Here is a 13031-nt window from a genome sequence, read left to right as displayed (position 1 = left end):
GTAGGAGAATATGCAACACTGACTCATTAAAAGGTGTTGTGGCCTAAAATTAATTCAGCATGGTGAATAAACACTCTCCAACTCAGTTTAGGGCTGTTAAGAGGAATTTTAATGGCGTGCTTGAGCGAAGCAGTCTGATGAGTTTGTTAATTCTGCATTTTAAGTCACAACATTGGATTGTTGTTCTGCAAAACAATTATTAAGCAAAACAATAATATATGAACATTAAATGAGCCATTTAATTAAAACATGCAGAACAACCTGTGGTTGACATTTCATGTATTTTTTTAGACAAGTAATCTAACACATAGAAAAACAAGGAATTAATTACTTACCAGTTAAAATGTAAGTTAAAAATAACTGTTATAAAGTGCATAAAATGTTTCACCACCAATTACAGTTTCAATATAATGCATATTAAAGGAATAGTTCACTCAAAAATTAAAATTTGCTAAAATAAATAAATAATAAGAATAAGAATAATAATTACTCACCCTCAAACCATCCAAGAAGTAGATGAGTTTGTTTCTACACTCATTCCGACGGCACCCATTCACTGCAGAGGAGCCATTGGTGAGTAAGTAATGCAATGCTAAATTCCTCCAAATCTGTTTATTCTTTTTTTATTTTATATTTTTATTTATTTTTTGTTATACATGATCTTGTTCAGAAGAACAAGTGGTGAAAGTTTCAGGGGTCTGCTGGGCATTATAATAGTTTGACCGGTCTCTCTGTCTGTTTGTTTCTCTTCATAGCCCCCACGGTGGTGTCGTTTTCGTTCGATGTAGGAAACGGGCCGGTGGAACTGAACGTGCACTCTCCTACCCTGCTGAACGATGACCAGTGGCACCGGGTCAGTGCAGAGAGGAGCACGAAAGAGGCAATTCTGCAACTAGACCAGAAATACCAGGAGGTCAGACCTGCTCCTACACAGGGACACACACGCCTGGAGCTCTACAGCCAGCTTTATGTGGGTAAGGACCACATGTACATCCACATGTGAATCCATATATGGATTCATGTGGGTGAGGACTTCAGACAAACACATTTTTCCATACACCCACCCCTACAGTACTGAAGCCTGCTAATACTTGGTTATATTGTTGGAGGTTGGATTACTGTTGTTCTTTGGTAGGCATTCATAATAGTATTGATGGACTGCACAACTCTTGAAAATCTGATCGCAGATGAGATCTATTGCTGATTAGGATGGACAAAAAGGATGTTTCTTCATTATCGTTGTTACGACTCCTTAATAGTTGTTAATGTTATTGGCGTCCAGAAGTATAGGAAAGTAACACAGTAATAAATTAATAAAAGGAATGATTGAAAATAAGAGAATCGTTTGTTACCAGAAAATGAATTGTGTGAAGTAATAAACAAACTAGAACACAGAATGAATGGATAAACTTTTAGTTAAAGGTTTTCACCAAACCACCAATTGCTCTACAAAAATTTACAGTGAAAACAGAAGTTCAAAAGATAAGAAAACTCATTTACAAATAATATACTCAAACACCAAAATAAATCAATTTAAGAGTGAGACGAGAGCGGAACCTAAATCAAAGAAATTAATAAAACAAAAACACCAACTAACTCAAATCAACCTCAATTCTAATCTAATCAAATAAAAAGAAAAGAAACTCTTCAGCATATCAATGCCATACTCTACGCTATCTATCAAAACAAAAATTACAAATGTTAGCTCCCACTCCTAATCTAGTGTTTTTATACAATCTGAAAGGCTACGTGTTGCTTGTGTACGTCACGTGACATATTAACCTTGTCTCAACTCCGAGTCGGGGAAACGTCCAAAAGAAAACTCTTTGAAGAATACATAATCAAGTCACAACACAATCGACAACAACACAACACTAAGAACAGCATAATAATTGGAAAAACACAAACTCACAGCAACAATCACAACTGGCGGACTTAACATGTGGACAGCAGAGCCAACAAACTAACGCGAGCCCGAGGAAAAACGCCGCTCCCGTCCAGCGTCACTTCCGACTCCTTATACCCCCCGTTAGACTCCGATTGGTTCCTTAAAAGAAGCTTCGTCACGTCAACAATGAAGAATGACAGAGAACTCCTCCAATCACAGGATCTGAGAGTTGAAGACAGGGGGAAAAAATGCAAAAAGGATGGGAAAGAAACCTTCCAAAACACTACGGAACGTAACACCCTCACCCTTAAAAGACAAACAGGTTACATGTTTGAAAGAGAAACGGAAAAAAAAACAACAAAAAAAACAAGCAATAACCCTCCATTTCTAGACTCTAGACAGGGCATCAGCCACTACATTATCTGTACCTTTTTTGTACTTGATCACAAGGTTGTAGCTCTGCATAATAAGTGACGATCTCATAAGCCTCCGGTTCTGGTTACACATGCGTGAAATAAAAATCAGTGGGTTATGATCAGTGTAAACCATCACCGGACGAATGGAGGAACCAACATACACTTCAAAGTGCTGAAGTGCTAGCAGTAAAGCCAACGCCTCCTTCTCTATGGTTGAATAATTATGTTGGCATCTGTTAAACTTCTTTGAGAAGTAGCAAATAGGATGGTTGATGCCATTCTGATCCTCCTGCAAAAGTACCGCACCAGCTCCTACTTCACTTGCTTCAACCTCTAACTTGAACTCCACAGAAAAATTAGGAGCGGATAATACAGGCTCACTACACAACAAAGCTTTGATATTGTCAAAAGCTGTTTGACATTCAGGTGACCATACAAATGATTCAGAAGGGCTAAGTAATGTAGTTAAAGAAACAGCCACAGAAGAAAAATTTCGACAAAAACATCTATAGTAACCGGCCATGCCCAAAAACCTACGCAACTCACGTCGGGTCTTTGGCACTGGAAATTCACTAATTGCTGTAATCTTAGCTGAAACCGGTCGTACCTGTCCTTGACCAACTTGTTTACCTAAATAGGTCACAGTTGCCTTGCCGATCTCACATTTAGTGAGGTTTAAAGTCAAGGATGCTTTCTCCAGACGTTTAAACACAGTTTCCAATAACGACACATGTTCGGGCCAACTCTGAGAGTAGACAATTAAATCATCCAGATATGCATTACAATTGTGAACATCAGCAAACACTACATTGACCAATCTTTGAAATGTAGCAGCTGCATTTCGCAGTCCAAACGCCATAACGTTGTACTGTAGAAAGCAGTCTGGTGTCACAAAAGCGGAAATTTCAGATGCTCTAGCGGTCAATGGAACTTGCCAGTATCCTTTGAGGAGGTCAAGTTTACTGACAAATTTTGCTGATCCTACACTATCCACACAATCTTCCATCCTTGGCATCGGAAAGCAATCGGGTATCGTTACTTCATTTACACGACGATAATCTGTACAAAAACGTTTAGTACCATCCGATTTCTGCACCAATAAGCATGAAGAACTCCAAGGGCTGATACTGGCCCTCGCCAATCCTTTATCTAACAGGTACTGTGTTTCCTGTTTTATTAGAGCTCTCTTAAAAGTATTAACCCTATAAGGGTGTTGTTTAATGGACTGAGTGTTACTTAATTTAATATCATGTTGCAGTACATTTGTCAATGTAGGAACATCACCTAAGATAGAGGAGAATTTATTAAAAATCTCAACAATATCCTGCCTTTGGTCAATGGTAAGATGAGCCAAAAAGGCCGACAAGTTCACAAGAGTTTCGGAGTTTGATAATCTGGCAGATAATAATGGCGTTTCAGGCTCCAAGAAAACATCCAATTCATCATCTTGCTGCCCCGTAGCTGAACTGGCCCTACACGCTACTCCTACTGGAAGAACAGGGTCATTTCCCTTCTCCACGGTAAGAAAGTCCCCAACGCTTTTTGACGCTTTCTATCAGGAGTTCTCACCACATAATCGGTCTCACCCTTTTTCTCTAGGATCTCATATGGCCCGGAAAATCGTGCAGATAATGCAGATCCAGGAACGGGAAGCAAGACCAAAACTTGATCACCAACTAAAAAAGATCTGGTCACAGCCCCTTTATCATAGCGCTTTTTCATTATTCCCTGAGCTTTACACAAGGACTCCCTTGCCAGAGAACACGCTTTCTGTAGTCTTTCATGGAATTTGCTTATGTAATCTAGCACATTTGTTTTATCAGCGGCCTCAATGCCTAGCATTCTTTCCTTTAAAACCTTAAGAGGTCCTCTCACCGTGTGTCCGAAGACCAACTCAGATGGACTGAACCTGAGAGATTCCTGCACGGTTTCCCGAATTGAAAATAAAAGCAATGGAACTCCTTCATCCCACTCGCTTCCTGTCTCAATGCAGTATTTTCTCAACATGGCTTTTAGTGTCTGGTGGAATCTCTCCAGCATTCCCTGACTTTGGGGGTGATAAGCACTAGCCACACGGTGTGTAATGTTTAGTGACCTAAAAACTTGTGAACACAATTTAGATAAAAAATTTGTTCCTTGGTCTGTTTGAATGACCTTTGGTAAGCCAAAAGTAGTGAAAAACTTCACTAAAGTTTTAACAACCACTTTGGCTGTAATTTTGCGTAATGGAATAGCTTCCGGATACCGGGTAGCAGTACACATAATTGTGAGCAAGAACTGATTACCCGACTTAGACTTTGGCAAAGGCCCCACACAGTCTACTATCACATGTTCAAAAGGTTCCCCCAACACCGGAATTGGAATTAAAGGAGCTGGCGGAATCACCTGATTAGGTTTACCTGCGTATTGGCAAACATGACAGCTCTTACAGTACAATGTCACATCACGCTTTAGTACGTACCAAAAAAAATGTTGAAGAATGCGGTTATAAGTCTTGGTAATCCCCAAATGTCCTGATAATACATGATCATGCGCCAATGTCAAAATCTGCTGACGAAAATTAATAGGCACTACTACTTGATAAACCACGTTCCACTCATCATCGGTAGAATTACTTTTATGCCATTTCCTCATCAGCAAATCGTCTTTAATCAAGAATGAAACATTGCCCAACTCATAATTCCCTACCAGCTTAAAACACTTTTCTAATGAACAATCATTTCTCTGAGCCTCAATGAGTTTTTCACGAGTTACAGTAAACATCACTGGATCACTCACTATAACTTCTCTCACCTTATCACTATCACTGAGCTTAGTTTCTGCAACTTCCTCAGCTCCGCCATCTGTACCTAGGAAAGAGTCACCTAAAGAAAAGTCATTCTCTTTCTTTGCTTGGGCACGGGTAACCACACATGCAGGAAATGCACTTGGGTATTGCTCAAACAACTCGTCTGTCTTAACCTGGCTCAGCGGCGAGTCCAATACTTCTAGTGAAGGTACCACCCTCCCTCCAGCTAAATCATTACCCAAAATGAAAGCCACACCTTTCACCGGTAACACCGGGCGTACCCCTATCTCCACCAAATTAGTTACTAAATCAGACTGGAGATAAATGCGATGTATGGGCACCTTCAAAATTTCCATATTAAAACTCTGGACTAACCTACTGGATCCAGCTGACGATTGGTCTGAAAAAGGTAACACCTCAGCACATATAAAAGACTGCGCAGCTCCGGTGTCACGTAGCATCTGAACTTCCACCTGATCCTCCTTCCTGCCAGTCAAAGAAACAAACCCCTTAAACAGGAAAGGCAAATATGTAGGGTCCAACTCTTCCTGACCCTTCTCAGAAAATGTACATGAATTAATAGAGTTAACAAATGCAACTTCTTTTTTCAGAGTGGGATGCTTATGCTTCAAAGTTAAACAGTCAGCAATAACATGTCCTTTTTTATGGCAATAAAAACATTCACGAGTTTCTTTGAACTTCTCAGAATTCTGCTTATGCAGCTGAGCACTTACAGAAGCTCTCGGCAGGAAATTCTTCTCGACACCCATTGACTGAAAAACATGTTTATGCGTAAGCACATACTCGTCCGCTAACACTCCAGCTTGTGATAGCGTTGTTACTTTCTGTTCATTCAGGTACAGCACCATCCTTTCTGGAAGACATTGCTTAAACTCTTCAAGCAATACTAGTTCTATAAGTGAGACCAAATAGTGGATCTGATAGTGGGTAGCTATCACCAACAAGTCATCTTTTCTACATTTCTCAATTACCTCCAACGAAGGTTTCTCAAGAAAACTCTGCAAACTAAACGCCATAAGCAAGCTTAGTATTATCACTCTCCATAATAAAACGATACTCTACCCATCAAACAAGCTACCGCTGTCCACGAACAAAACGTTTGCATCAAAACCCACAACTCATTTTCTTATCTTTTTAATCAAATAATTAAACACAAAAACACGACTCTCCCATTAAAGAATAAACTTTTAGGACGAGCCCCCAATTATGTTACGACTCCTTAATAGTTGTTAATGTTATTGGCGTCCAGAAGTATAGGAAAGTAACACAGTAATAAATTAATAAAAGGAATGATTGAAAATAAGAGAATCGTTTGTTACCAGAAAATGAATTGTGTGAAGTAATAAACAAACTAGAACACAGAATGAATGGATAAACTTTTAGTTAAAGGTTTTCACCAAACCACCAATTGCTCTACAAAAATTTACAGTGAAAACAGAAGTTCAAAAGATAAGAAAACTCATTTACAAATAATATACTCAAACACCAAAATAAATCAATTTAAGAGTGAGACGAGAGCGGAACCTAAATCAAAGAAATTAATAAAACAAAAACACCAACTAACTCAAATCAACCTCAATTCTAATCTAATCAAATAAAAAGAAAAGAAACTCTTCAGCATATCAATGCCATACTCTACGCTATCTATCAAAACAAAAATTACAAATGTTAGCTCCCACTCCTAATCTAGTGTTTTTATACAATCTGAAAGGCTACGTGTTGCTTGTGTACGTCACGTGACATATTAACCTTGTCTCAACTCCGAGTCGGGGAAACGTCCAAAAGAAAACTCTTTGAAGAATACATAATCAAGTCACAACACAATCGACAACAACACAACACTAAGAACAGCATAATAATTGGAAAAACACAAACTCACAGCAACAATCACAACTGGCGGACTTAACATGTGGACAGCAGAGCCAGCAAACTAACGCGAGCCCGAGGAAAAACGCCGCTCCCGTCCAGCGTCACTTCCGACTCCTTATACCCCCTGTTAGACTCCGATTGGTTCCTTAAAAGAAGCCTCGTCACGTCAACAATGAAGAATGACAGAGAACTCCTCCAATCACAGGATCTGAGAGTTGAAGACAGGGAAAAAAAATGCAAAAAGGATGGGAAAGAAACCTTCCAAAACACTACGGAACGTAACAATCGTGCTCAAAAAAATACACAATTCCTCCTGAATCTCTCCATTCTCCGCTGTTATTTTGCATTTTAATTATTCTCTTTTCTCTCTCTATCTCTTTTCCACTCTTTTTCTCTGTTTCTGCTGAAATATCAGCAGTTCTCACGCACAGTGCTCTATGTGTCTGAAAGTGAAAATGTATTTATAGTCAGCAGCCTAAATGCAGGTGTAGCTATTACAACTTACACTTAATGACATGGAACCCTGGGGAACTTGATCGCCTCCGAAGTATGAAAAAGTCCACTTTAAAGAAAAGGAAGTTGAAAATTGGTTTGACTGAATATGGCTGAAAAATGTCTCAGACACAGCAGGGAATCTGACTAATAATGGTGTTGTGTGCTATGCTAACATTAGCAAGGAATATTTTTATGGCTTTAAAAGTGTGAACAAGCCGTGTCACTCATGAGGCAATTATCTCTTGAACAGAATGGCTTTGGGCTTTCATTGTGCTATTTTGTGCTTTGATTCTTTTCAACAAATGACTTTGCCACTCATTAAGAAAGGGGAAGATAATGCACCCCTGTGGCTCTCTTGAGAGAGCTTTTGGAAAGCTTGTCTAGCTTGTGTATTTAAAGCCTGACGTCAGGAAAAATTTCCAAGTTTCCAAGAAGTATTTATTAATATCAAATTGATTGATTGGGGTTTAAAGCAGAATTCTACAGCACAGGAAGTATACAGGTGTGTATTATTATTATTATTATTATTATTATTATTAATGTTTGATAATTATATTATATGACATAAAATATACTATGCTATGTAATTTATTAATTTGTTATCTGAAAAATTACTATACATTTAGTTTTTCACTAAAGTTAAAATGAACTAAAGGAAGAATGATTATTTATGTTTATTCAACAGTATAACTTAACAGTAACCATAATTTTATATGAGCACAGCTTTGTTTTTGTTGTGTGTTTTTTGTTGTTGTTGTTGTTGTTGTTGTTTTTAATGGATAGTGTAAACTAATTCATGGAAATTAATCAAGCTTATCTTATCTTAACCAACTCCATCTGCATTTTGTCCACCAAAGTTAAATTAGATACTATTAGTATATTGGATCAGTAACTAATCCAAATAAATTTCACATGCTCAAAGTCTAGTTTGACTGTCCCTTTAAAGAAATTGTTCACCCAGAAATAAAAATGTTCTACAAATTTACTCACCCTCAAGCCAGCCAAGATTTAAATTAGTTTGTTTCTTCATCAGAACAGATTTGGAGAAATTTAGCATTGCATCACTTGCTCACCAATGGATCCACTGCAGTGAATGGGTGCCGTCAGAATGAGTTTTCAAACATCTGAGAAAAACATCACAATGACTCCAGTCCATCAGTTAACGTCTTGTGAAGTGGAAAGCTTTATGTTTGTATCACACAGTATTTTTCTGCAAATTTTTATTTTGTGGTGAATTATTTCTTTAAAGGGACAGTATGTTGGATGCTGCAACCAGCAAAATCATGGATTAATATCCAATATATTGCACCGCCCAAGCCATAACCCTCTCTAGATCTCATTTGCATGTTCGTCCATGAAGCAGATGAAAATTTCATTCTTATTCTCAACAGATCTGAAGAATATTGGACTGGCATGTCAATTTCATTATCACGCACACTAGGGTTAGGTGTAATGAGCTTTGTAGTCCAAATGAATGTTAAAGGTTGTCTAATGCTTGTCTGTTGTTTCAGTAGAAATGTAAAATGTTGGCGTGACTGTTCATGGAGAGCAACTCTCAGTCTTTAGACCCTGACCCTCAGTGGGGAAAACAAACTGGTTTATATCCGCTGAGTGGGCACCCCTGCCCACTCAGCAGATATAAACCAGTTCCTCTGAGCACAGAGCAATTCATAAGCATTGGAGAGGAGGCCAGACAGATGCCTGACAGGTCTGGACAGGTCCACCCCTAGACCTGTCCAGACCTGTCAGGCATCTGTCTGGCCTCCTCTCCAATGCTTATGAATTGCTCTGTGCTCAGAGGAACTGGTTTATATCTGCTGAGTGGGCAGGGGTGCCCACTCAGCGGATATAAACCAGTTTGTTTTCCCCACTGAGGGTCAGGGTCTAAAGACTGAGAGTTGCTCTCCACAAGATAATCATATATCCAACGAGGTTGGAGGCAGCGATGCCGGTGGCACTCAACTTTTTGCGCCCTAGACCTGTCCAGACCTGTCAGGCATCTGTCTGGCCTCCTCTCCAATGCTTGTGAATTGCTCCGTGCTCAGTTTTTCAGACCATTTAGTCCCATGCCATCATTTTTTGATAAAGCAGATTGCCCTTTACTTCCTTTCACCCACGGATGCTTGTGTCTATTTTAATTTGCTTTGCATTTATAGTGGTCACGTTATATTTAATGGAGGATTAAATGCTTGCTCGTTCTTTATTGTCATTCACTTCATCTTAAATAACAAGCAGACCTTTGATTTAGGAACCACTAACACGTTTGCATTCGTCTACGGTATTATAATATGCATATGTCTGTATTCACTGTTTGCATGAATCTTTAATGCTTCTTTACTATCCACCATCAAGTTGCTTCTTGCGATTTATTTTCTTTTTGTGTTCTCCTTGCAACCTGGCCTTGATTATGCATTAAGTTTTCTCATCACTGCATGTTTGTTTTTTGTTTTTTTTGGTGTTGTTTTTATTTCTTTCATTGCTTGCACATCTGGGTGATATTGGTTCTCCAAAGGAAAGCCAGCATCATGGGCCTGTCAGGACAGTAGGTAACTTTTTTGTCAAATTTACACCAACAAGCAGTCTAGTGTAACCTGAAACTACCTGTCTGTCTGTCTGTGATATTTTGCTTTCACCCACGGATGCTTGTGTCTATTTTAATTTGCTTTGCATTTATAGTGGTCACGTTATATTTAATGGAGGATTAAATGCTTGCTCGTTCTTTATTGTCATTCACTTCATCTTAAATAACAAGCAGACCTTTGATTTAGGAACCACTAACACGTTTGCATTCGTCTACGGTATTATAATATGCATATGTCTGTATTCACTGTTTGCATGAATCTTTAATGCTTCTTTACTATCCACCATCAAGTTGCTTCTTGCGATTTATTTTCTTTTTGTGTTCTCCTTGCAACCTGGCCTTGATTATGCATTAAGTTTTCTCATCACTGCATGTTTGTTTTTTGTTTTTTTGGTGTTGTTTTTATTTCTTTCATTGCTTGCACATCTGGGTGATATTGGTTCTCCAAAGGAAAGCCAGCATCATGGGCCTGTCAGGACAGTAGGTAACTTTTTTGTCAAATTTACACCAACAAGCAGTCTAGTGTAACCTGAAACTACCTGTCTGTCTGTCTGTGATATTTTGTAACATATATATATATATATATATATATATATATATATATATATTCCACTGGGCGGGATGGTCTAATACATGTAATATGCTAATTCATTACAGTTTCATTAAAGAATCATTTCCGATTCAGGGCTCATCAGAGATGGAGGCAGAACTGTTCGTCCTTGAAACATGAGACATTGTGTCTTTCAAGTATTATAAATAGCACAGCATATTTAATGTGCATTTGATGATAAGAGCTCTGCTCTCAGGTTTATTAGCAAAGGATTCAGTGAGTTTGTTTTGTATTAAATGGCCAACCAGGTCACCAGCTCAATTAAAACTCCACTGTTGATGTGAGTTTGAGTTAAATTGAGTTTATAAAACTTTGAAAATGTGTTGTCTGTTCCTTTTCTGTAAAGCATAGCCAAACTGCAATTACTTGTATATATATATACTCCAATCCATGTAATTTCTTTGGAGGAATTGATAAAGTTTTCCTCATTTGGCAGTTTGATAAATTGTAGTAGGATTGTACTTGTGGGTCTGTTTTTATTATTCACCGTTAGTAAATAATTGATGCATCCTGCCAGGACATTTACTATTAATCTAGTATTAATCTAGCAAATGATTGTACGATTTCTGTTTAACTGGGCAGTTTCGTATAATGTAAAGATGTCCAGACAAGACATTGAGCAAGTGGCAAATGTTTATTTTCTCCTGGAAGTGGAACTCTAATGATGTCTAATTTCTCTAAGGTCTATTTTATTGAATGGTACATGCCATAATGAATGAAACCCACCAGAAGGTTCAACTACTGGCTGAAACTTAATGTTTCTAATTGAACCTTTTGTTTTCAAGCTTGTTGTTAAGCCTGCAATGAAAAAAGAATGATTGAGTCATTTTGGTGTGCCACTTATGCTTTTATTACAGTTTTTCTCGATTGCTTAAACACATTTCTTTAAACTATGCCTCGTATTCTCAAAACAGTAAACACAAATCCATAACATCTCACCCAATTCCCCAAACATCCTATTTTCAGGTCAAAATGAAGCTCTACACTCAAAACCATTCACTCTTGCTGAAAAACCAAACTTTTCCCTCAGACATCACACACAAGCTTTCAAAAACACATACACTACAACATAGTATTACACACTGGTGCAATAAATTCAAAACAATATATCCAAAACTGGTAAGTTATGTTGCTTGCTGTTCTCCCCCTCAAAAACCTTTTCACATGAACACAAAAGACACAACCAATGTATACATTGGCACATTTTTATTCATTCATGTACTACACAGCACAACTGTAAAAAAAAAAAAATTATTATTCCTCCTCAGCATCCCGTCTTTGTTCTGGGTCAGGCCAGAGAATCTCGTCCACATCACAGGCTATACTGGCCCTAGCTAGGCAGCGGGGGGGAAATCCTCTTGCATGCCTGATCCACCCCTGCATGGCATCAGCTGAAATGTCTAGTCAGGCTTCTTCCATTCCATCGTCTCTGTGTCCTACAAAAATAGAAGTACTGATTACTGTAACTGTAACATCCTTTTTACAAAATGGAAGCAGACAGAAACTCTATCTGTATGTAAGGCAATTTGATGCATGTGTTGTAACAGAGTACAGCACTCAAAAGTTACAGTAGAGTACACTGAGGTACACCTACCTGTTTTCCTCCCTGAAGGTTCTTATGATCGAGGCGACGGTGAAGCAACTTAAGTTTGGCTGAACTCATTGCCCAGCCTCCCTCATAGTCATACCATGGACAAGGACATGGTCAACTAGTGGCACGAATTTCATCTGAGACTCCTTGTCTCCTTGCCCCTCATCCTCATCCTCCTCCTCTTCCTCTTCCTTCACCTCTTCCTCCACTCCTTACTGCTCTTGCTCATCCTCTTCCTCCTCCTCCTCCTCCTCTCTGGTGTCCTCGACCTTTTCAATCACATCTCTCTGGATCCATTGTTCCAAAACTGAATGAACTGACTTGGGCTCTTTTATCTATCTATTGAAGGTTCTGATTGGTGTGTGATAAATTTTGACTCTTAGTGTTTCCACGTGGGTAACTGTGTGCTAATTGAGCTCAAGCTATGCTGACTTGAGTGAACAATATTGAATGCTAGTGCTTTCTAAATGACAACATGGTCTAGGCAATGAGAAATGAAGGGATTTGTGTGTAGAGTTTTGCAGTAACAGTTCACCAAATCTGATTCATGTGTTAAAGCAGGGGAATAGTGTTTATAGTTTAGGGAAATGGGTGTGCTTTTTGATAAATGGCGTTATGGTTTTGAAATTTTAGTTCAAAAGCCTGGTGATAGTGTTTAAGCAATCGAGAAAAACTGTAATGTTTGAAAAGTTGTTTCGAAAAACATCAAAAACAGCTTTACCTTCTGCCATTTTGTTTCAACCCATCAAACGTATAGTACGACCAGGGGGGT

At 38.6% G+C, this 13031-nt stretch overlaps 1 protein-coding gene across 1 annotated transcript in view; it reads left to right on the top strand.

The window, feature by feature from the left end:
• LOC107741949 (contactin-associated protein-like 2) overlaps positions 1-13031 on the top strand; it is a 204760-nt gene that overhangs the window by 143433 nt on the left and 48296 nt on the right. Inside the window, exon 14 of the mRNA XM_016554763.1 lies at positions 756-974. Coding sequence (XP_016410249.1) covers positions 756-974 — 219 coding nt within the window. The remainder of the gene's footprint in view (positions 1-755; positions 975-13031) is intronic.

Source organism: Sinocyclocheilus rhinocerous, unplaced genomic scaffold (assembly GCF_001515625.1).
Source record: "Sinocyclocheilus rhinocerous isolate Xijiao unplaced genomic scaffold, SAMN03320098_v1.1 scaffold100, whole genome shotgun sequence".
NCBI classification, from domain to species: domain Eukaryota; kingdom Metazoa; phylum Chordata; class Actinopteri; order Cypriniformes; family Cyprinidae; genus Sinocyclocheilus; species Sinocyclocheilus rhinocerous.
The sequence above is the reverse complement of the archived record's forward strand: the minus strand, read 5'-3'. Positions and strand labels throughout refer to the sequence as shown.